General features: G+C 43.3%; 1 protein-coding gene across 3 annotated transcripts in view; it reads right to left on the bottom strand.

Moving 5' to 3' along the window:
- The window catches only part of SRGAP1 (SLIT-ROBO Rho GTPase activating protein 1), a 299,333-nt gene that overhangs the window by 206,430 nt on the left and 66,685 nt on the right, over window positions 1–26,218 (bottom strand). For all 3 annotated transcript variants that reach the window (XM_033959332.1, XM_033959333.1, XM_033959334.1), the window contains exon 2: window positions 22,804–22,999. In XM_033959332.1, coding sequence (XP_033815223.1) covers window positions 22,804–22,999 — 196 coding nt within the window. The remainder of the gene's footprint in view (window positions 1–22,803; window positions 23,000–26,218) is intronic.

Raw genomic sequence — 26,218 nt, 5'->3', positions numbered from 1 at the left:
CAACCAACACTCCCCCTCCCCAGCAGCGGGAGAGTTACCCACTCTCTCTCGTTGCCAAGCGAACCACCCCCCAGAAGCAGGAGAGATGCGAACACCCCCTACAGCAGTGGGAGAGATGTCCATTCTCTCCCGCTGCCACACAACACACCTCTCTACCACCGACCTCTCTCCCCTGTACCTTGAATTAGATGGCTTACCGGAGGGATGCCTACTACCTCCGGCCAGCTGGTCCACCACTTCAAAATAGGCCTTCCCCTCCCTGATGCATCCTGGGATGCACCGGGGAAGGGCCTGAGGCTCTGATTGGCCCAGGTTGTTTAAGGTCCCTCTCATAGGGCCCAGGTTGCTTAAGGCCCCCTTCCCCTCCTATGGGAGGGGCCTTAAACAACTGGGCCAATCAGAGCCTCAGGCCCTTCCCCAGATGAACTGGGAAGGGGCCTAAGGCTCTGACTGGCCCGGATGCCTGGCCAGAGGGAGTGAGCATCGTTATGGTCAGCCATCTTATTCAAGGTATGGGGGAGAGGGGTCGGAGTTAGTGGTGGTGGGGGTGGGGGGGTTGTGTGGCAGTGGGAGAGAATGCTTATCTTTAAAACAGTGCTGCCAGGGTTTTAAACAGTGTTGTCACTGTACTGGCACCCCTGGACCAGTTGCTGATTTTTGTCACCAAAAGCCGATGCCACTCTTAGAAAATAGCTCAGCGATTTTCAATAATCCACCGAAGAGCCCATGTGAATGGCAGTGTTGGAGACTGCTAGAAAACTTGCTAAAGATAGACATAAGCCATTTTGATAACCCGCCGCTAAAATGCGTATAGGCTAAATTGAAGGAAACCAGTTTAGCGACCACGTTAAAGTTTTGAGAATCATTAGTCAGCCACCTGCCTTCTCTCTCACACACATCCTGCCCTCTTCTCTTTCTCAGACACACACACACCTCACCTACCCTTGTTTGCCTTCTCTGTCTCTCTCACACACACAACCCACTTGCCCTCAGCCAGTTTTGCCTCTACTCTCACACACACGCATACCCTGCCTTGCCCTCAGCCAATCTGCCTTCTCTCACTCATACTCCACCTGCCCTCAGCCAGTCTGCCTCCTCTCGAAAGAGAGCTAGTTGATTTTGCTGTCTTATGTGATTGGGAACTGTAAGATCAACAAGACCTTTCTGCGCCTCAATACATATCAGTTACTGTAGAGCAGTGTATTGCAAACTGTGTGCCTCCTGAGATTCCAAGTGTACCGCAGCTCACAGAGGAGGAAGAGAAGCGCTGGCCAGCAGACTTGCCTCTTGTCGCTTATCTCCCTGGACTCCTGCCTTCCACATCTTCTCCTCACCCCCTGAACAGCAGCGGCAGCTCAGTGTGCTTTTAATTTGGCCACAGAGCTGCTGCTAGGGTTAATTTAGACGCGGTTTCATCAACAGTCCCAGGGCCTTTGCCAGGCCGGCCCATTTCAATGATGTGTCTTCCTCTTTCGAAAAAGGAAGTTGCATCATTGTAATGGGCCGGCCTAGCATGGCCCCAAGGCTGTTGATGAAAACCGCATCTAAATTAATCCTCGCGGCAACTCTGTGGCCAAGTTAAAAGCACACTGAGCTGCCGCTAGCAGAAGTACTGCTTGGCAGGGGAGGAGGGAAAGGGAAGGGAGAAGGGGTACTGCTGGACAGGAGGCGAGGGAAAGGGAAGGGAGAAGGGGTACTGCTGGACTGGCTGAAGGGGAGGGTAAGATGGTGGATGGGGAGAGAGCATATTAGCTGTGAGTGGGGTTGGGGGGAGGGAAGGAAGGAAGGAAAATTGTTACAGGAGGAGTGACAGTGAGAGAGAGAGGGATAAATGGACATAGGGTGGAGAAGAGGGAGAAATGGTGAATGGGGAGAGAAAATGGGTTGGGGAGTGGGAAGGAAGGATGTCACTCAAGGGAAGAGTGAAGGAAAGAGAGAGAAAGTGTGGAGAAGGCAGAAAGGGTTGGACTCATGGAGAGGGCGAGATGGATGGGGAGGATAGAAAGGAAGGAAGGAGAAATGTCACACTCGGGGGGGAAGAAGGAGAGGGCAGAGAGTGAAAAGTTGGACTCATGGAGGGAGAGAGAGATGTTGATTAGGGGAGGGAATGAGGACCAGAGAGAAAAAAATAATGTTAGATGGTGGAAAGGAGGGGGGAAATGTTGGATTGGGAGGGGGGTGGGAGCAGGAGGAAGAGATATCAGACCAGGGAATGGAAGGGAAGGAGGAGAGTCTGGTAGTGCTATAGAAATAGTAGTAGTAGTAGTAGTAGTAGAGAAAGATGCTAGATTATGAGAAGGAGAGGAGAGAGATGCCAGACTGAGAAGGGGGGAAAGGAAGGAGAGAGATGTCAGACTAAGAACATAACATAAGAACATAAGAATTGCTGCTGCTGGGTCAGACCAGTGGTCCATCGTGCCCAGCAGTCCACTCACACGGTGGCCCTTAGGTCACAGACCAGTGCTCTAATTGAGTCCAGCCTCACCTGCGTATGTTCCAGTTTAGCAGGAACTTGTCCAACTTTGTCTTGAATTCCATAAGAACATACTAGGGGGGAGGGGGGAAGGAGAGAGATGTCAGACCATGGAAATAGGGAGGGAAGGAGAGACATGGAAGAGTAGTTTTTGAGAAGAAAGCAGACAAATTGAAAAATTGAATGTTAACTTAATGCCAAAGATGGATGCACCTACGTCAAGAGAGCTTACAGGGACATATATGTATGCTAGTCAGAGAAGTAAATGTATAATAAATGAGAAACTGACTATAATTTTGAATACCAATGGTAAGAGAGCTAATGCCATCCACAAGTTGCTCAGAAAAAGTGAAACTCTGAAGGGAGGTGGATACCTTCCCTTGGTAAAAGAGTTTACCATCCAATCATTGCATTTGTTTAAAAAGGCATCACTCTTTAACCAGGTAAAACTTCAATTATATGAAAAAATGCTTAATCGACAAAAATTGTTCAAAACTCTTATATATAAGAAAATCTCTTGTTTGCACTTATCTGTGCAGACTTGCAAAGCTGTGAATATAAGGGCTCTGGGGTCTCAACGTGGCCCCGTTTCGATAAACTGCTTCAGGAGACCCAATATATTGTATTGGGTCTCCTGAAGCAGTTTATCGAAACGGGGCCACGTTGAGACCCCAGAGCCCTTATATTCACAGCTTTGCAAGTCTGCACAGATAAGTGCAAACAAGAGATTTTCTTATATATAAGAGTTTTGAACAATTTTTGTCGATTAAGCATTTTTTCATATAATTGAAGTTTTACCTGGTTAAAGAGTGATGCCTTTTTAAACAAATGCAATGATTGGATGGTAAACTCTTTTACCAAGGGAAGGTATCCACCTCCCTTCAGAGTTTCACTTTTTCTGAGCAACTTGTGGATGGCATTAGCTCTCTTACCATTGGTATTCAAAATTATAGTCAGTTTCTCATTTATTATTAAAGATGGATGCACGGCAGAAAGTGAAGACGAAGAGAAAAACAGTCAATGGATAAGAAGGCACTGGAAGCATTGGGCTCCTTTCATCAAGCCGCGCTAGCGGTTTAATGTACATTAAACCGCTGGCCGTGTTAGCGTAGTTTTTGGCCAGCGCAGGGGTTAGCGCGTGATGAAACATCACATGTGTTAACCCCGCTACCGTAGCTTAATAAAAGGAGCTCATAGTTAAAAGCACAGAAAAATGAAGTCACCAGACAACAAAGGTAGGGAAAATGATTTTATTTTCAATTGAAATGTATCAGTTTTGAGAATTTATATCTGCTGTGTATATTGTGTGTATATGAAAAATGAATGGAAAAAATTGCATTACAATTAGTAACGAGGGCGGGATCTGGAGAAGAGCTTAGGTGGGTCTAGGGTGGAGTTGGGAGGTCTGTGGTTGGGGCTACTCAGTTGATATTTATTACACTTCCCTGCTGGCACACCCTACTGGCATTTCAGGGCCTGTCTGGAGGGCCTCTGCGCATGAGTGGATGTCAACGTGATGATGTCATGCATGCATTTCTGGGTACCATGAGCCGTGGCCACTACCTTTAGTGTGCCCCAGCTTAAGAAAGTCTGAGAAACACTGCTGTAGAGTGTCTGATGTTAAGACAAGCTAACATTATATTAAAGTTTTGATATCACCTCAGTAAGGTCAACATTCCTTCACTGCAAAATACTATGCACAAACTTGTGCAAAAATAGTAGTAATTCTCAGAATTCAAACAGCAACAACCTTATATGTGAAAAAATAGCACTGTAATTATTATACCAGGCCCTATAATACTAATACACCACTAGTGGGAAAACAGGATACATGGGACTGCTACAAGATCTTTACATAGAAAGTACATGCTAGCAGAATACCACATCCTGGTAACACAAGCAAGACAGAATTAGACCCTCAATAAATAACAAACAAGGGACCAAAGATCAGTAATAACGATAGGAAGGTAAAAAACTGAGATGGAAACCTCAAGTCGTCACTTAGGCCCCGATTCACTATAATCAGCGATCGTTGCTAAACCTAAAATAAACTAAAACTAGGCACAGTTGTTGTTGATGATTAGGGTCCAATGATGTTGATAATGAGTCAGACAACCCTTGATGGGATGAGGAGGAGGGTGGAATGGCAGAACTGTGGCTAGACTCTGGATATGGGAGTAATAGAAGAATTGGTAGTTCAGTGGTCAATTGGATTGCTGAAGGTGACGACATCTTTGTCAACCAGACTTTCAAGTAGGGGAACAGATTAACTGTAAGAGTGGAGTGGTATAGGCATGACAACTAAATACTGTGCAACAGTTTTGATTCTGATTCCAGGCCAAAAAGTAGTTCACTATATAGAAGGTGAGATGACCTATTTAAAAATCACAGGTACTGCTTGTGGCTTCCATGAGACCTCGAGAACACTGCCACTGGTTCAGCTCCTAGAGGGGTACTTTTTTTTTTTTTTAAATTGAATAAGTATATGTTAAGAGCACAGAGATTGAGAATTAGCAGGTGACCTCCCATCTGGTTTGATATGAGAATGGAACCCCTCAATAGTGTTGATGTCATAAATTGATAGAGAACTCTCTTTGCTGAATGTCTGAATGGAGTTCTGGCAAAGGAAACGGATGCCATGACTTTTACATGTGTAGGGGTTAAGTTGTGGAATAGTCTGGTTGGTCAAATCTGAAAATGTAGAGATAAGAGCTCATTTAGGAAAATGCTGAAAACACAATTATTTGTAGATGCATTTCATTGAGAAATTGATTTTATGTAAGGATTGAATCTGTTTGTATTGTTCTAACCTTGTTCTGAATTTTATAATATTTTATGTATGTAACTATTTGTAAACCGTTTTGGAATAAAATGGTATATAAATTTTAAAAATAAATATTCTTATTTTACCCCAGTTGAGCTGATCAGCATTAGTGGATGTGGATGGAAGTTATAGGGCACTGACTAGGCGTTTCAAAGTGTGCCAAGAGGGTTGGACAAGGATGATGCTCTGGAAGTTACATCAAAAGCATCAAAGACTGATCTTCAGCAAAGGAAGATCTTGCTTGACAAACTTACTGCACTTCTTCAAGGGAGTAAACAGGAAGATAGACAAGGGAGACCCGGTCGACATCGTATATCTAGATTTTAAGAAGGCGTTCAACAAGGTCCCGCATTAACGTCTACTTTGAAAAATTGTGAGCCATGGCATCGAGGGTGATATACTCACGTGGATTAAAAACTGGTTGGCGGATAGGAAACAGAGAGTGGGGGTAAATGGACAACACTTGGACTGGAAAAGCGTCATGAATGGAGTGCCGCAGGATTCAGTGCTCGGGCCTGTGCTCTTCAACATATTTATAAATGACCTGGAAATTGGTACGACAAGTGAGGTGATTACATTTGCGGACGATACAAAGTTATTCAGAGTAGTGAGGACACTGAAAGATTGCGAAGACCTACAACAAGACATAAACGCACTCGAGGAATGGGCTGTGAAATTGCAAATGAGGTTCAATGCGGATAAGTGCAAGGTGATGCATGTCGGTAGCAAAAATCATATGCATGAATACAGGATGTCCAGGGCTGTACTTGGAGAGAGCCCCCAGGAAAGAGACTTGGGAGTGTTTGTAGACAAATCAATGAAACTGTCCACGCAATGCGCAGCAGCAGTGAAAATGGCGAACAGAATGCTAGGAATGATTAAGGAGGGGATCACAAACAGATCTCAGAAGGTTATCATGCCATCATACCGGGCTATGGTGCACCCCCACCTGGAATACTGTGTCCAACACTGGTCGCTGTACATGAAAAAGGACATAGTACTACTCGAAAGGGTCCAGAGAAGAGTGACAAAAATCGTTAAGGGACTGGAGGAGCTGCCGTACAATGAGAGGCTAGAGAAACTGGGCCTCTTCTCCCTCGAAAAGAGGAGACTGAGAGGAGACATAATCAAAACATTCAAAATATTGAAGGGAATTGACTTAGTAGAGAAAGAAAGATTGTTCACCCTCTCCAAGGTAAAGAGAATGAGAGGGAACTCTCTAAAGTTAAAAGGAATAGATTCCATACAAACGTAAGGAAGTTCTTCTTCACCCAAAGAGTGGTAGAAATGTGGAACGCTCTTCCAGAGGCTGTTATAGGGGAAAGCACCCTACAGGGATTCAAGAAAGGGTTAGATAAGTTCCTGCTGAACCAGAATGTTTGCAGGTAAGGCTATACTCAAATAGGACACTGGTCTTAGACCTAAGGGCCGCCGCAGGAGCTGGGCACGATGGATCACTGGTCTGACCCAGCAGCAGCAATTCTTATGTTCTTATGTCTTGGTCTTAAGGAGATCATGCAAAGTTTGCTGAAATTCAGGAAGGTGGTCTACAGGAATGAATTGTTCATAATGAGATAGGTATTGAAGATGCAGCTAGTAATCATTGTATTTTGAAATAGCTTACGATCAAACTTGTCCAAGGTACGACTCTCTTTTCTTGGTGCAATGGCATATGATTTGGAGCTGGATGACCTCTTCAAAACAGACTCAACCAGAAGACACTGATACTGCAATTGTGGCCTATTAAAGCTAGAACATGACTGCACTCTCTGAAGGGAATCCAATTTGGATGGAGGCACTGGTATATGCAGGGAAGTCTCCCAGTTTTTCAACATGAATTCCCATACAAGATAATGGATTGGGAGTTTTAAATGTTCTCTTGAGAGTTGCTCAAAGTCAAGTGCATCAAAAAGTGTGGCTCCTAGCTCTGGTTCAGATTCCATATGCACAGGAAGTTTGACCCATTTGCCTTATGAACATGGCGAAGGAAAGGCTGTCCAGTGGTGACCTATGTCTAGGTGGAAGAGGAGATGGATCTGGCAAAAGTCCATAGACTCCAGTGCAGAATACTGTGGTTCAGAGAAATCCTGAAAGGATAAATCGGAGTCCTTGTGTTATAAAACTGGAGATGTAAAACTGTTCCTCCAGAAGGAGCATGACACTGTGCATGCTCCTTCTGGTATTGGTGATAATGGCAGGATGGACTCTTAAGTCTCCTTCGGTTCAAGTTCGGCATCAATGAGGAGGAAGTGCTTCGATGATGGGGCCTGGATTTGCGTCGAGGAGACTTAAATGCAGCACCATGAGGCCGTGTTTGGGTTGGGCTAGTACCGGAGGATTTGGCGCAGCAGTTAGATTTGATTTTTCTCGAAGTATCGCTGCTAGCTCCTGTTGAAGGAAATTGTGAAGTTGATCTTGGGTGCCGAAGGTGTGGATGGTACCGATGGTACAGGGTGTTGAGGCGTTAGTGACCTCAATGTCAAGGCACGCCTCAGAGGGGCATAGAGAGGGTGGATAGGGACAGATTCTTCAGACTGAAGGGGACAACAGGTACGAGGGGGCATTCGGAGAAACTGAAGGGAGATAGGTTCAAGACAAATGCAAGGAAGTTTTTTTTCACCCAAAGGGTCGTGGACACTTGGAATGCGCTACCGGAGGAAGTGGTCAGGCAGAGTACGGTACAGGGATTCAAACAAGGATTGAAACATAGAAACATAGAAATAGACGGCAGATAAGGGCCCACGGCCCATCTAGTCTGCCCACCTTAATGTCCCTCCCCTACCTTTGCCCTGTGAATAGATCCCATGTGCCGATCCCATTTGGCCTTAAAATCAGGCACGCTGCTGGCCTCAATCACCTGTAGTGGAAGACTATTCCAGCGATCAACCACTCTTTCAGTGAAAAAGAATTTCCTGGTGTCAACTCGTAGTTTCCCGCCCCTGATTTTCAACGGATGCCCTCTTGTTGTCGTGGGACCCTTGAAAAAGAAGATATCTTCCTCCGCCTCGATGCGGCCCGTAAGATACTTGAACGTCTCGATCATGTCCCCCCTCTCTCTGCGTTCCTCGAGCGAGTATAGCTGTAATTTGTCAAGCCGTTTTTCGTATGGTAGATCCTTGAGTCCCGAGACCATCCGGGTGGCCATTCTTTGCACCGACTCCAGTCTCAGCACATCCTTGCGATAATGCGGCCTCCAGAATTGCACACAGTATTCCAGGTGGGGCCTCACCATGGATCTATACAATGGCATAATGACTTCCGCCTTACGACTGACGAAACCCCTTCGTATGCAGCCCATGATTTGTCTTGCCTTGGACGAAGCCTGCTCCACTTGATTGGCAGACTTCATGTCCTCACTGACGATTACCCCCAAGTCTCGTTCTGCTACCGTTTTTGCTAGGATCTCGCCATTAAGGGTATAAGACTTGCATGGATTCTGGCTGCCCAGGTGCATAACTTTGCATTTTTTGGCATTGAAGTTGAGTTGCCATGTCCTAGACCATCGCTCCAGTAGGAGTAGGTCGTGCATCATGTTGTCGGGCACTGAATCTTCGTCTGTTGAGCATTTGCCCACTACATTACTCAGTTTGGCGTCATCGGCGAATAATGTTATTTTACCTCGAAGCCCTTCTGCCAAGTCTCTTATAAAGATGTTGAATAGGATTGGGCCCAAGACTGAGCCCTGTGGTACTCCACTAATCACCTCCGTCATTTCGGAGGGGGTGCCGTTCACCACCACCCTTTGGAGCCTACCTCCAAGCCAGCTCCCAACCCATTTCGTCAATGTGTCACCTAATCCTATAGAACTCATCTTGCTCAGTAACCTGCGGTGTGGTACGCTATCGAATGCTTTGCTAAAGTCCAGGTACACGATGTCCAGGGACTCCCCAATATCCAGCTTCCCCGTTACCCAGTCAAAGAAGCTGATCAGGTTGGATTGGCAGGATCTCCCCTTAGTAAATCCATGTTGTCGGGGATCCCGTAGATTCTCCTCATCCAGGATCATATCTAATTGGTGTTTGATTAGAGTTTCCATTAGTTTGCTCACTATCGATGTTAGACTCACTGGTCTGTAGTTTGCTGTCTCCATCTTTGAGCCTTTCTTGTGGAGTGGAATGACGTTAGCCGTCCTCCAGTCCAACGGGACGCTGCCTGTACTAAGGGAGAGGTTGAAGAGCGCGGACAGTGGCTCCGCCAAGACATCACTCAGCTCCCTAAGCACCCTGGGGTGCAGGTTGTCCGGCCCCATTGCCTTGCTAGGATTGGACGGATTCCTGAGGGATAAAGGGATCGTGGGATACTGAGAGAAGTATCCAGGAAATAAGTATAGAAACCCGACCAGGTCGTGCATGTGCAAGACCGGAGGGTTAGGACTTCGATGGGAAGATAGGACTTAAATGGGAAACCAAGGTGGCAAGGGGGCCCCTTCTGGTGATTCAGACAGGTTTGGGCCGCCGCGGGAGCGGACTGCTGGGCATGATGGACCTATGGTCTGACCCGGCGGAGGCACTGCTTATGTTCTTATGTTCTTAGGTGACACTTCCTGTAACAATGGAGAGCGAGACTACTGTCGACGCCGTTTGGCATGCATCAACTTACTCGATGCTAGAGATGTCGGTGACATTTGGCGAGGTGAGGCATTGGAATCTTTCTTAGGCTGTTTACTGGATGGTGTCGGCGTCGGCATTGAGGAAATTGACATCGAATGAGGCAGTGATTGTGGGCCAGACTTCAACGCAGTATCGACATCAGGTGCAGAGGACATCTGTGATGAATCTTGAGAACCAAAAAGTTTCTCCTGCTGAAGACATCGAGCCTTCATAAAACATTTTGGTAACTTTAAACAGCTTTGACAAGACTCTACCTGATGCTCAGGACCAAGGTATTGAAGACACCAATTGTTCGGATCAATGACTGATATGGACCTGTTGCACCAGGAATGTCTTTTGAAGCCAGTAGAAGGCTTTGACATCGAGGGAAAAACCATCGATGTGAGTTCGAAGGAATCAATTTTTCCTTCGATGGTCAAGTAAATTTGAGACCATAAAAGAGTTGATGCAGCCAGCTGGAAAACTGGCTGAAGGAGAGCTGAAGGCCCAAAAACTAAAAAGTAAAAATTGCAAGAAAACCTCCTGAGAAATTAACATAGTACCAAAGAAAAGCAAGTAATAGATAAAAATGATATGGGAAGGCACAAAAAAAGAAAAAAATAGAGACTCCAACAACACATTTCTTAGCTCCATGGAAAACTATGAACTGATGGGAATGTCGGATGAGAGGGCACTTGCACATGCGCGGTACGGGCTGTCTTGAAACTTCTAAAGAATTAAAGTGACAGTACATTTTTGAACTGTTTCTACCAGGCTCCGTGAATGCTGTCACACATCTGTGAGAATATGTTGCCTGCTTGTCTGGGATAATCTTTCCAGTATAAAGAAACACGAGTCTTGACCAGTGGGTTATTTATCTCTAATCATGAGTTTTTGCAGAACGAATCTTCTTGTGTCAGTAGACAGTCCCCATCTCCTCAGTTCGTACCAAAGCAGTTGATCACCCCTAAAAAAAGGAATAACAATAAGGAAGGCACAGGGAACTTCTCGACCAAGTCAAGTCTTTTTGGCTCTGCAACAAAGTCAATTAATTAAACACCATGAAACTTCATATAAGTAAGGTGGACCCAAACAAGCCACTTATCTGAGTACAACCAGCATTCACATTTATACAGCTATTATAGGCTCTCCCACAGACTTTGCCATAGCGAGCTATCACATCATTTATTGTACTTGCTGAACAGTTGATAAAACACTCATCATCATACTATCCTGGCTACTCCAAGGCTAGCATTTAGAGACACACATACATGTCTGAGACTGTAAGCAGATTAAATTGATGGCAAGCATCAAGACTCATGCTCCTTTATACTGGAAAAAAAGATTATCGAGGTAAGAACCTAATCTTCCCTTCCAGTGTAAAAGAAGCATGAAACTTGACCAGTGGGATGTACCAAAGCTGTCCCCTGAGTCTAGGGCAGAGCAGATAAGTTTGCTGCTAGTACTGAGGATCCAAAGTGGTATCCATTTGCACCATCATATCTAAAACTTTGTAAAAAATATGGAGAGTGGACCATGTAGCTATCCTACAAATCTTCGTGGGCAGAACTGCCAGGGATTCTGCACTGAACACCCCTCACTCCTACACACACACACTTCAAGCAGAATGTGCCTTCAAGGAGATTGGTGGCCAATGTAGTAAGCTAAAACAGCCATGCAGATTCATCTGAAAATAGAAATCTTAGAAGTCAGTGTCTCTGGTTTGCTAGGACTGATGATCACAAAAAAAAGATTTGAAAGATGAAAATCATTCATCACTTCAAGAACTCTCTTCATGTCCACTAACTCTAAAAATTTGTTGTTTTTCTTTACACCTACAACCTGGAATGTAGGTAGTAGGACTTCCTGATTGACATGGAATGCCGAAAACCACCTTTTACAGAAAGGAAGGCACCGTGCGTAGGCACACCCACCTCTGTAAATCTGAGCAACACCTCTACATGACACAGCCTGAATTTCTAAAACCCTTCTTGCCGAGACAATAGCTATTAGGAAAACCATCTTGATGGCAAGATCCATCAGTGACACTGCTTGCAAGGGCTTCTACAGGGCTCTACTGAGGGCCCATATCACAATGCTAAGCTTCTACTTTGGAAATGGCTGTCACACGGGAGGATGCAAACATAATGCTCCCTTCAGAAACCTGGATATATTAGGATGGGAATCTAAAGACTTGTTCTCTACTAGAGTCCTAATTGCCACCTGGACCTTGAGGGGACCAAATGCCAGGCTCTTTTTTTTTATTTTAAGACCATCCTGAAGAAATGAAAAGACCACAGAAATTGGGACTCCTTCTGTTCAGCAGACAAGCACTGAAGTCTTCCAAGCCTTAGCATAGGCTGCAACTGTAACTAGATTGTAAGAGGGTAGCTATAACTCTCTCCAAATATCCTTTTCTTCTTTTAGGGCTGTGCGCTCAAGTGTCATGCCATAAGCCCAAAGTGTTCCAGACTCTCCAGAGCAAATGGACTCTGCAAAAGCAGCACTGGGAGCAGCGGCAGATTAAGGTACTTGTCTTGCTGTAGCCAAACCAGATCCATGTACCATGAGCAATGCAGTCAATCCGCTGCTTGAGAAACACCACCTCTAGATGGGTCACTATTCTTTGAATAATCCAGCCTTTCACTGGCCACAGAGGAAAACATACAATAGTTTTTTGTTGGTCTGGTTGCACTATGGCAGTGCTTCCTGGCTCTACTTTGCTGCTGAAATATTGAGAGGCCTTCTTGTTGACTATTGACACCATTAGAACAAACTTTGGCATCTCCCTGCACTTTATAAATTTGTTGAAAGTACTCTGGGACAAAGACCACTCCCCCAGATCCAGGGCCTGGCAAATAAGATAGTCTGCTTGCACATTGTCCACTCCTGCTACATGCGACACCAAAATAGCTTGTAAGTTGGATTCTGCCCAGAGAAACAACAAATGGGCCTCTGGCATCAACACAGTACTCTTGGTGACTCTGTCTGTTGATGTATTCTACCATTGTGGTCTTGTCAGAGAAGATTCTGACCACTTTGTCTTCCATGATCTTGTCAAATGACTGTAACGCTAAGCAAATGGCAAATTTTCTCTGAGAATGTAACCATTGGCCTTGAACTGCATGACCCTCGTATTGACCTCCCAAGCCATAAAGGCTGGCATCTGTTACTTCAGAGGATGTGCGGAGAGGCCATCCCTTGGACACTGTCTCAACCAAAAGCCCCCAATGCAAGATTTGACACACTTCTGCTGTCCAGGTGAATAACATCCAGAGCAAATTTATTTTCAGAAACTAGCAGAATAACTGTGCATTCAGAAAAGGGCACAACTGAGCTTTTGCCCAAAGTATCACTACTATAGTCGTTACCATCGACCCCAGTACTTGCAGGTAGTGCAAAGCCGTAGGAGCTGTATTGCCAGGAACTCTAAAATCTGGGCTCTTAGCTTCAGCTTGCGTGACTCCAGAAGAGAAAGACAGCCTTCTCAACTCGCTTGCAAAAGGAAAAACTGAGGAGATGGGGACTACTCACTGAAACAAGGAGGTAAAGCTGTAAATGATTCCTTCTGCAAGACCTTGACGGTAAAGGTGAATAACCTACTGGTCAAGACTTATGTTCCTTTTGCACCAGAATACATATTGAAGTCTTTAAGTTCCCGTACGCCTTATGATATAGTTCACCAACCATATTAGTAGCCTTCTTCTGGACCAACTTCATCCTGTTTATATCTTTCTAAAAGTGTGGTCTCCAGAATTGTACACAATATTCTAAATGAGGTCTCATCAGAATCTTATACAGGGGCATCAATACCTCCTTTTTCCTATAGGCCATTCTTCTCCCTATGCACCCAAGCATCCTTCTAGCTTTCACCATTGCTTTTTGAACCTGTTTGACCACCTTAAGATCATCACATACTATCACACCCAAGTCCCACTTATCTTTCATGCACAAAAGTTCTTAAGCCCCTAAACTGTATCATTCCCTCTGTTTTGTTGAATCCCAAATGCATTACCTTGCATTTCTTAGCATTAAATCTTAGCTGCCAAATTTCAGACACTTCCTCAACCTTCATTAGGTCCTTCCTCGTGTTATCCACACTATCAGGCATGTCTACTCTATTTAAGATTTTAGTTATCATCATTAAAGAGGCAAATCTTACCAGACAGCTCTTCAGCAATATCATTTACAAAAATGTTAAAAAGAAAAGGCCCAAGAACAGAAACTTGAGGCACACAATTGGTAACATCCCTTTCTTCAGAGCTATCTCCATTGAGCACTCCCCTCTGTTACCTTCCACTCAACCAGCTCCTGACCCACTTTGGGGCCCATATCGAGAACACTCAATTTATTTATTAGATGGTCAGAGGTAGAAAAGATCTAACAAATAATGATCAATATGTCGAAGATAACTGTAGTGAGGGAATAGATAGGAGAGAGAAGAAAAGACAAATGGATAGCAGTCACTTGAAGGAGAATTAGCCTACAAGAAAGCAGAAAAAATAAACTGGACCAACATGATGGAAAAATAAAACATCCAGACAACAAAAGTAGAAGAAAAATATTTTATTTTAAATGTTTTAAATAAAATATAATTAGCAAAAGTATTGTTTAAATTTTGACAAATAAACTTGCAGAATTTGCTAATTTCGTGCACAGAATTTTGATATTTCTTGCTCAGAATTCCACCAAGAGTAACTCTTTTACAGTTCAGAGAATGAAATGCCTGTTCATCTCTGTGCAACTAATGGAAGAAGTAAAATCAGAGCCTCATTTACATGCTCATGGTAAGCTGCTTTGCACGGACATGTATTTTCCCTGAAGAAGTACTTAAGCTTCAAATTGAAAAAGAGTGAAGAAATACTGTTGTGTTCTAGTGAACATTTTGCTGCAATGACTGGACTAGGGTGGTTGCAAATGAAAGATTTTGGTACTAGCATCCCAGCACTTGATCAGTGAAAAAGGAGAAATTAAAAAAAAGAAAAACAAGACATATGTCACAAGACTACAGAATTCTAAAGGATACAGGAAGCAAGTAAGCAAGTATACATTCCATCAAACAGAATTAAGTTCAAAAAAGAGAACAAAGAATCTCCACTGTGAAAGGCTGAGTTCAATTTCTCTAAAGGCAGGATGACCCAAAATATAATCTTAAAATCATAGCATCAGATATCTAGCAGATTTCTTATACTCATAAGAAGTCCACTTAACAGGCCGTCTATATTGAGGAGCCAACTTCTGAACAATGTCTAGGACTCAAACATCTGTAATAGATTTTTCCCAAATTTGGAAGAAGTTCTGAGCTTTCTTCTTACTGGAATGAGCCTTCAAGGAGATTGACAACTGTTTACCACAGCCAATGTAGTCAGATTCATCTGGAAATAGAAACAGACAGGCTAATCTGTTAAAACTTACTTCCCTATCCTCTTATAAAAGGCTTCTTTTCCTCACAAATTATGGCCCTTTTTACTAAACCGCGATAGATTTTCTACCATGGCCTGGGGTGCTAACTGCTCTGACGCTTATGTATATATTAAGTTATTTAGGTTGTTTTTTTAATAATAGTCTCTACCGTTTTGTCTGGCACCACCATCAGACTCACCATCTTTTCTTGTTTCACATCTGGAACCATTTTTTTAAATTGCATCACATTGGCCACTCTACAGTCTTAAGAACATAAGAATTGCCGCTGCTGGGTCAGACCAGTGGTCCATTGTGCCCAGCAGTCCGCTCACGTGGCGGCCTTAGGTCAAAGACCAGTGCAATAACTGAGACAAGCCTTACCTGCGTACGTTCTGGTTCAGCAGGAACTTGTCTAACTTTATCTTGAATCCCTAGAGGGTGTTTTCCCTTATAACAGCCTCTGGAAGAGTGTTCCAGTTTTCTACCACTCTCTGGGTGAAGAAGAACTTCCTTACATTTGTACGGAATCTATCCCCTTTTAACTTTAGGGAGTGCCCTCTTGCTCTCTCTACCTTGGAGAGGGTGAACAACCTTGTCTTTATCTACTAGGTCTATTCCATTCATTATCTTGAATGTTTCGATCATGTTCCCTCTCAGTCACATCTTTTCAAGGGAGAAGAGGCCCAGTTTCTCTAATCTCTCAATGTACGGCAACTCCTCCAGTCCCTTAACCATTTTAGTCACTCTTCTCTGGACCCTTTCAAGTAGTACTGTGTCCTTCTTTATGTACGGCGACCAGTGCTGGACGCAGTATTCCAGGTAAGAGTGTACCATGGCCCAGTACAGCTGCAAGATAACCTTCTCCGATCTGTTTGTGATCCCCTTCTTAATCATTCCTAGCATTCTGTTCACCCTTTTCACCGCCGCCGCACATTGAGCGGACAGCTTCATTGACTTGTTGACCAGTACTCTCGAGTCTCTTTCCTGGGGGGTCTCTCCAAGTACTGCACCGGACATCCTGTTTTTGTGTATAAGATTTTTGTTACCGACATGTATCACCTTACACTTACCCACATTAAACCTCATTTGCCATGTCACAGCCCATTTCTCGAGCGTGTTTATGTCATGTTGCATGTCTTCGCAATCCTCCTGTGTCTTCACTACTTTGAATAACTTCGTATCGTCTGCAAATTTAATCACCTCACTCGTTGTACCAATTTCTAGGTCGTTTATAAATATGTTGACGAGCACAGGTCCAAGCACCGAACCCTACAGCACTCCACTCGTGACGCTTTTCCAGTCCAAGTATTGTCCATTTACCCTCATTCTCTTTTTCCTATCAGCCAGCCAGTTTTTAATCCACGTGATTATTTTACCCTCGATTCCATGGCTCAATTTTTCAAAATAGTCGTTCATGCAGGACCTTGTTGAATGCCTTCTGAAAATCCAGATATATAATGTCAACCGGGTCGCCCTTGTCTATCTGCCTTTTTACTTCCTTGAAGAAGTGCAGCAAGTTCATCAAACAAGATCTTCCCTTGCTGAAGCTGTGCTGGCTGGTCCTCATCAGACTGTGTCCGTCAAGGTGATCGATGATGTGGTCCTTTATCAGCGCCTCTACCATCTTTCCCGGTACCAAGGTCAGACTCACCGGTCTGTAATTTCACGTAAAACCCCTCAAACCTTTTTTGAAGATCGGCGTAACATTCGCCACTTTCCAGTCTTCTGGAATCCTTCCTGATTTGATCGACAGATTGGCTATTAGTTGAAGCAGTTCAGCTATAGTCCCTTTCAGTTCCTTGATTACCCTCAGATGGATGCCATCTGGTCCCGGGGATTTATCATTTTTAAACCTATCAATCTGCCTGCATACCTCTTCTAGACTGACCATCAACCCTTTCCTGTTTTCATTTCCCACGTATAGCCTGTCGGCTTCCGGAATGTTGTGTGTATCCTCTTCGGTGTAAACAGATGCAAAAAAAATGTGTTCAGTTTGCCAGCGATGGCTTTGTCCTCCTTGAGCACTCCCTTTATTCTATGGTCATCCAACAGCCCCACCACTTCCTTCACGGGTCATTTTCCCTTAAAACATCGATTGGCTATTAGCTGAAGCAGTTCAGCTATAGTCCCTTTCAGTTCCTTGATTACCCTCAGATGGATGCCATCTGGTCCCGGGGATTTATCATTTTTTAAACCTATCAATCTGCCTGCATACCTCTTCTAGACTGACCATCAACCCTTTCCTGTTTTCATTTCCCAAGTATAGCCTGTCGGCTTCCGGAATGTTGTGTGTATCCTCTTCGGTAAACACAGACGCAAAAAAAATGTGTTCAGTTTGTCAGCGATGGCTTTGTCCTCCTTGAGCACTCCCTTTATTCTATGGTCATCCAACAGCCCCACCACTTCCTTTGCGGGTCATTTTTCCCTCGTAGTCTCTTTTGGCCCCTCTTACCTCCTTATAACACCTGCTTTGATGCTGTTTGTGCTTTTTCCAGTTTTCGTCCATTTTTGACCTTTTCCATTCCTTAAACGAGGTCTTCTTGTCTCTGATTGTTTCCTTCACCGCTACAGTGAGCCACGCCGGTTCCTTGTTCTTTTTCCTCTTGGATCCCTTGTTGATATGCGGTATATATAGATTTTGCGCCTCGGTGGCTGTCTCCTTAAAAAGGGACCATGCTTGCTCTAGCATTTTTACAGTGCTTATCTTCTTCTTAATCTTCTTCTCCACCATGAGTCTCATCCCTTCGTAATTCCCTTTTCAGAAGTTCAGTGCCATGGTGTCATTCTGGATCGATGTTTCGCCCTGTGTCCAAGTTGAAGCAAATCATATTGTGATCACTGGTTCGCAGTGTCCCCTCTACTTCTACACCTTGTGCCGGTCCTCATAGTCCATTTAGAATTAAGTCCAGAATTGCGTTACCTCTCGCATTTTCCTTGACAAGTTGTTCCAGGAAGCAATCGCTTACAGCATCCAGGAACTTGCTCTCCCTACCGCAGCCGGAGTTGCCTAGGTTCCAGTCTATCCCCAGATAATTGAAGTCACCCATGATAATTGCGTTGCCTCCCCTGCAGTTGTGTTTAATCTCGTCCATCATTTCTCCATCAATTTCTTCAGACTGCCTTGGGAGTCAGTAGTAGATGTCGATTTTCATTTCCGTTCCATTTGTTCCCAGAATTTTGACCCACAGAGACTCTAACTTATTCTTCGTGTTCTTTTCCATAGACTCAATTCCCTCTTTCATAGGGCAATGCCTCCACCTTTTTGACCCACTCTGTCTCTGCGGTATAGCTTGTATCCCGGTAGCACAGAGTCCCAGACGTTTTCCTCGTTCCACCATGTTTCCGTGATGCCGATGATGTCAAGGTTGTCTTTTTATGCCATAGCTTCTAATTCATCCATCTTATTCTTTAGGCTCCTTGCGTTTGTGTACATACATTTGAGTTTGCGGCCTGTTACTTTCTTGCAATTCCTTCCCTCTTGTGTCCCTTCCTTGCTCTTCCCCCAGAACGTCATTCAGTTGTGCACGAAGTGGAATCCTTCTTCCTCACACCAGCACCTCATCCACTTGTTGACTGCTTGCAGCTCCGTCTGCCTCTTCTCGTCGGCCCTGGGTACTAGCAGGATCTCCAAGAACACTACCCTCAGCATTCTGGTCTTCAGCTTCCTTCCTAGCATCTGGAACTGGTCCTCCAGTCCTTCCCTGCTGTAGTTCCTGTTGCTCACATTGTTTGTCCCCACATGGATCACCACCACCGCATCTTCCTCTTCCACAATGTCAATGATCCTGTCAATGCGGCTCACTATGTCTTCTACCTTGGCTCCCGGTAGGCAGGTCACCAGTCGATCCTGTCTTCCTCCTGCTATGTGGCTGTTGACTAATCTGATGATGGAGTCCACCACGACGATCGTTGTCCTCTCTATCTTCTCTTGCCTCTCTAGCCGCAAGTCCGTGTCCCTGGTGTATGACCATCTCTCCAGCCTTATGTCAGTGTCCTCTGTGCACTTCCATCTTCCCTCATCCTGACGTTGGCTTGCAACGGACTCGTCTTCCTGTGGGTTCCCTCCACTGTTTCCAGGTCTTGCTCTGTGTCACCCTTTTCTTCCTTGTGGTTGTCCTCCAGGTGGTCATGACTCTCTGTAAGTGTATCTCAGCAGTTCCAATGTTGCTGGTGATTTTCCACAGCCTCCCTGTATGCCTCCTCGATGAACTTCTCTAACTCCTGGACTTCTTCTTCAATGGTTTCCTCTTTCTTGATGTTCTCTGCATCTATGTCCTCCTCCTTCACTGCTCGAAGTGCTTCCAGTACCAGTATTCTGCCCTCCAGGAGTCTGACTTGTTTTTTCAGGCTCTCCAGTTCCCCGCACCGAGTGCATACATAAGACCATCTCCCAGAGGGGAGGTAGTCATACATATTGCAGACGGTGCAGAAAACTGGATAGTTCAACTTCCTGCTTCTGTCTGCTGCTTCCATTGTTGCCTGCTTGCCGGTCTGCTGTGTCTGTCCTCTGCGTCTGCTGTGGCTGTCCTTCTGCAGTTTGTGCAGTGACTCGCCCCTTCTTAAGGCCCCTTTGCGTCTGCTGTGGCTGTCCTCTGTGACTGCTGCGGTTGTTCTCTGTGTCTGCTGTGGTTGTACTTCTGCTGTTCGTGCAGTGATTCGTGCCTTCTTAAGGCCCTTCGCAAAGGCGCTCTTGCTAAGGTGAGCACCTTTAACGCTCGCCTTCGACGTGCACTGAACGGCTGAGCGCCGTTGGCTCCTCCCCTTTTAAGGGGGAGCTCCGGATCAGTGCCTGGCTGCCGTCAGAAGGGTGGGCGGAGCTAACTCTTGCCACTGCCCCTCACTCTCACCTGCCCTGCTTCTCTGTTCTTTTCCCCTACTACTCCTCTCTCTCAGCTCCCAATTCTGTCCTGTCTCCTGTTTGCCTGCCTCCCGACTTTCTCCTGCCTGCCCTGCCATGTAGGAGGCAGACAGAAGGGAAGAAATATTGGATGCACAGTCAGAAGAAGAAAGTGCAACCAGAGACTCATGAAATCACCAGACAATAAAAGTAGGAAAAATGATTTTATTTTAAATTTTGAGAATTTATATCTGCTGTCTATATTTTGCACTATGGCCCCATTTTACTAAACTGCAGTAGTGGATTTTAGCGCAGGGAGCCTATAAGCATCGATAGCAGCACAGGCCATTCAGCGCAGCTCCCTGAGCTAAAAAACGCTATCGCGGTTAAATACAAAGGGAGGGCGTATATTTGTCTATTTTTGTATTGTTGTTACTGAGGTGATATTGCATATTTTAAAGTCATCTGCCTTGACCTCTTTGAAAAAAAACCCCGAATATAAATGATAATTAACATTTTCTCTGTGTACAGTGTGCTTTGTGTTTTTTTAAATTTTATTGTTGGTAGATCATTTTGACTTGGTCATTTTAAAAGTAGCTCTCAAGCAAATGTGGGCACTCCTGGCGTAGCTGGTTTTAAGAAAGGTTTGGACAAGTTCCTGGAGGAAAAGTCCATAGTCTATTACTGAGAAAGATATGGGGAAAGCCACTGTTTGCTCTGTATCGGTAGCATGAAATATTGCTACTCCTTGGGATTTGGCCAGGTACTAGTGACCTGGATTGGCCACCGTGAGAACAGGCTATTGGTCTTGAAGGGGCCATTGGTCTGACCCAGTAAGCCTATTCTTATGTTCTTATGTACCTGAGTTCTTGTCAGTATTATCTGGTTGGTGTCTGTTGGTTTTATGCAGGGAGAACAGATGTCCTCTCTGACCATATTTGAACCTTTGTATAAATGACAACAACAGGCAAATGGCTTATGTTTGGATATGTGCACAGATGTCCTCTCTGATCATATTTGAACCTTTGTATACTGATAACATCAGGCAAATGATTTGTGTTTGGACATGTGCTATCCTGTGTGTTTGAAAGATAAACATTGCATGTGAATATCACTATAAAAGAAGCCATTCAATGTTGTTAAGCTTGTAGTTAATAAGATCTTTTTAGGGTTTTTAGTTATTGGCTTTTACCTTTTAGTTTTATTCAATTTGTTGTATTTTTAACTATTGTAAACCGCATAGAACTTTACGGCCTTGAGATACATAAACTGTTCTTATTATTATGATGATGATTATCTGTGGAGTGAACACGTGCACTGCCCAGAAGCCCCTCCCATGGAAATGGTTCCTAGTCTGACCATTAAGGGACTACTCGGTTTTGTGAGAGACAAAAGGAGCAATTTCTATCCTCGGTGATGTATCTTTCTAATAAATATTATACGTAGTTTTAATAGAAGTTGAGGTGTGTTGTCCTATTTTTTATAGAAATAGGTGGGTTGTTTCAAGTTTTGCACTGGCCTGTTGTAGGGTATGGCTAGGCACAACAATGTGCTCCACCAAGAACTAGATCTAGAATTGCTTCCCTAGTTTCTGATAACATTTCAGCATCTGCCCGTTCATCTTGGTCAAGCAGACAGTAGTACACTATCCTTTTCCTACTTACACATAAAATTTCTACTTTTTTGAAATTCACTTTCAAATACTCTTCCATATATTGTAGGCAAAAAAAATCCAGATTTGCAAGTTTATAACCCAGTCCCAAACACATTGTAGCAAATCTGTCTTAGCTCCAAAGAAGTTTTGATGGCCCAATTCTTGAATAAGAGTATGATCCAAGAGTCCCTATGTCCCAGAATACACTAATTACTTCTTTTACGAAACTACGATAGCAGTTTCTAGCATGGGGAGCCGTACTGAATGGCCCGTGCTGCTCCCAATGCTCATTGAGTTCCTATGAGCGTCAGGAACAGCGCAGGCCATTCAGCAAGGCTCCCCACGCTAGAAACTGCTATCACAGTTTTGTAAAAGAGGGGGTAAGTTTCCCAAGTTAATCTATGAAGACTATACTATGGCTTGCTTTTTTTGAAAATCTGAATTTCAATGAAACTAAGCAATCTGGATGAATTAGGCTCAAGTGATAGACCTTATTTGCAGACTTGGTTAATTATATATTTAATACTGAAAAGGAAACCAATGATCTTTTACTATACTGTAAATCTTAAAGGGCCTAAAGCACAAGAGGCATGGTCTTGCAGTCCAAAAATAGATTCACATTATATCTCCTGCTTTAAAATGGCTGTCAGCTGCAGTTTGATTTACAATTTGCAAACCAAAGAACATATATCCAAATAAGCATTTCCATGCCTGCTTGCTCAGATGACATCCACAGAGATGGGGCAAACACAGCTGATCTAGCCACATGTTAATACTAGCTTAGCTGGAGCAGTATTTTTTTTTCTCTTTGCAGTCAAAAAGCAGGAGTTGCTATAAAATTTGCCATCTTATTATTATTATTATTATCACAGATCAGCAGTAGAGTTGATAAGAAGTCTAAGAGATATAGATGGGATAGAAGCTCCTGGTATAACCAAAGCAGTAGTGCTCATAGCTCAGGACTATGGTGAAATGAAGTGTCAGTATAAACAAAAGACTACCTAATGAATGAGCAATGCTTACTTGTACTGCTGATGGTCCTTTGTACTTCTTGTTTTAGCCATGAACCTCTCTGCTAATTTTTCTAGGTTGCGAGAATACTCTGTCTCTATTTCTGATTTCTTCCGGAAAAAGTCTTGCAAGTCCTGCAAGAGCTGTACTCTCATCTCAGTCTGCTGCTCTAGACATTTCTGCTGTTCCACCAGCTGAGCTCGAATCTCTGAAACAATAATTACATAACTGAGGTCACTCAAAGAGCAAACAATGAAGCTGTTTGTTTTTAAAATCATTATACGAGTTTATAAGTAATATCATACAAATATACACTTAGGCTGCATTTTCATCATCAATGCAATTTAAAGACAATTTTTTAGGTAGGTCTCTCTAATCATGATAGAATAAAAAATTTAGTATTTCTACAAACTATTAAAGTAAATGGTAATACTATAATTTCATAAGAACCTAACCAGATCCTGTTTCCAACCGTGACCAATACAACCCACAAGTATCTGCCCTGGCAAGATCCCTAAAAGTAGCTAGATTCCATGCTGCCTACCACTGCACTTCCCCGAGTCTACAGTACAAGTTCAAAAATCTGGATACCAGAAATCTGGACCACCTGAGAATCTAGACACTTTGAAACTGAGAAATCTGGACTCTCTGAAATCCAAACCTTTTCCTATAAAATGTAGCTATAAAGATGCAGGTTTCAAGTTTCTTAGGTATTTATATACCGCCTATCAAGGCTTATCTAAGCAGTTTTACAATCAGGTACTCAAATATTTTTCTTTATCTGTCCTGGTAGGCTCACAATCTATCTAACATATCTGGGGCTACAGAGGACTGAGTGACTTGCCCAGGGTCAGAAGGAGCAGCGCGGGGTTTGAACCCACAACCCCAGGGTGCCGAAGCTGTAGATCCAACCACTGCGCCACACACTCCTCCTGCAAGTATCATTCCTAGATCTGCCAGTCCCACTCCCTCTGATGCAAGAAGTTTATGTCACAGGTGGCAGGATAGGCAATCCTAGCAGTGATGCATACAGGAAAGTGGTTCTATGCCTGTTTTATTTTAGCTGAGTTTATGAAGCCAATTTTGAACAGCAGCAAGAGGGTAAGTAAGGCTGGGAGAGGAAATACTGTAGAGAGGACACTGAAATTGGGATGCAGAAGAGTACTCTGAATCTTTGCTAATACAGCTGGGAATGCTAGGAACAAATAGACTCCAGAGAAGGAGGCAAGCTTTGTTGGGGCCAGCAAAGCGCTATGACAATCAATGAAAGTCAAGCCATGCTGGATGGGGAAAAATGAGACAGATGACAGATGGGAGAGAAAGAAGGAGAGAAGCTGGATAGGGAAAAGACAGACAGACTGGATGTGGGAACCATAGAAATAAGTGAATAGGATATCCTGCTATTTCTTTTGTCACCTTTTTTTTCCTTTAACAGTACCACCTTCTTTTTGTTTTTTCATTCTTAGTCCCCCCTCTCCTAACATGGTCTAATTCAATGAGACATAATATTTAAGCTTCTTTGTATGTTTTTCCTATAAATATACCCATTTTAATAAATGAAGCATTCTATATTTCTTAATGAATAAATCAACAAAATATGCTTGTTCATCTCTTCTTTATTCATCCTTAAATTCAAATTTTAAAAGCACTGCCTGAGAATCCGGAAAATCCAAAACGATCCAATCCCTGAGCAATCCAAAATTCATAACAGTTTATGGACTTTTCCTTATTACAATTTGTTCAAACCATTTTTAAACCCATGTATGCAAACTGCTTTTACATAATCATTCTCCAGAAACAAATTCCAGAGCTTGATAATGTGTTTAGTGGTCTTCTGGGCTCAATATAAAATTCTAGCATTATCTTTTAGATTAAGCACCATGAGGTTCTGTGCATTCCTCGTTGGAAAATACAACTATCCAGACCAAGATCATGAATATTTTCAGCTATTGTTCCCCAACTTTAGACATCATGTCCAAAAAATATTCACCAAGAAGCTGATTATATGCATGTTGGAAATCAAGTAAAAAGTTTGACTTTTAATTCATTTTGTCTTAAGATACTAAATCATAATTTTGTTTTAGATGTCTATATTTTATTTATTTATTGGTTGTAGCCATCACCAATCCAGGCACTACTCTCTTGAGCTGTTAGACTGATTTTATAATTCTTGCTGGGTAAATATGTTTCAGTTGGTATGCTTCATTAGTTGGGTCTACTCAATTCCTGTCCTTGAGATCCACAGCCAGGTCAGGCTTTCAGGATATACATAATGAATATGCATGAGAGAGATTTGCACTCCAAGGAGACAGTGCATGTAAATCTCTCTCAGGATGTCCACTGTGAATATCCTGAAAACCTGGCTTACCTGTGGACCTCAAAGACCAAGACTGAGCAGCCCTAGCCTACCGGTTAACGGCCTCTTTTACAAAGTGGCATTAGTGATTCCCCCCCCCCCCCCCCCACAACAAATGAACTGAAGCCCATTCAATTTCTATGGGTTTCGGTGCATTTACCATAGAAGAATCGTTACCACAGCTTTGTAAAAGGGGCCCTAAGATTGGTAATAGTAATTTTTAAATTATATATGTTAATTTTATTTTAAATTATGTTGTTAAAATATGTTTGCAACTTCAGTAGTTTAATATGTGCTGTTTGTCACTTTGAGAACTATGTCTCTGGAAAGGTGGTTTAAAAATCAGTAAAAATTCATATCCATAGTGTTTGCTAGTGTCATGTGCAAACTCCATAATTGTTTGCTATTTATATTAAAGCTGAATACTATACTTCTCAATCTATTCAGAACATATTTCCCACATTCACTGTTTATAACAATTTGACTTGGAATTGAACCAAATTCTTCTTAGACATCTAAGCCCTGCCTAATGTGCCAAATGGCACAGCCAGTGTTGCAAGTGGTAATTTTCATTTAGTGCTCATGTTTCTAAACATGTAGCTCTGGAGTTACAGGGATCCAAAAATATCTCTTTGCATTCCAAAAAGCTTATTAGTGGCTACGCCATCCTTACAACACAAGCCATAATTATACTTCTAAACTGCAAGTGTTGGAACAAGACAGGATATGCAATGATCAGCCCAAAATCACATGATCATGCCCCATAAACTTCAGAGGAGACAAGACATAAAAATGTACAGTATAAGTTCTCATACCAAAGTAAATAACTAACGTAGTAAAGGATGGCAAAAACAAAGGTCAAAATGACCCATTAAGTCTGTCATCCAATTTGAAGAGGTATTCATATAAATTACCACAAAAATAAAACACAAACAAACTCGACCCTCACCTATGTCTTTTCTATCCAAAAGGTGATGGTCTGGCATCATTATACGAGTGGGAATTTTCTTTCTTTTATTTATTTTGAAAAGATAGGTGTCAGACAAACTAGACAGAAATGTTATAATTTTG

This window comes from Geotrypetes seraphini, chromosome 9, assembly GCF_902459505.1.
Source record: "Geotrypetes seraphini chromosome 9, aGeoSer1.1, whole genome shotgun sequence".
Classification (NCBI taxonomy): Eukaryota; Metazoa; Chordata; class Amphibia; order Gymnophiona; family Dermophiidae; genus Geotrypetes; species Geotrypetes seraphini.
Note: the sequence above shows the minus strand (reverse complement) of the source record. Positions and strands in the feature narration are given on the sequence as shown.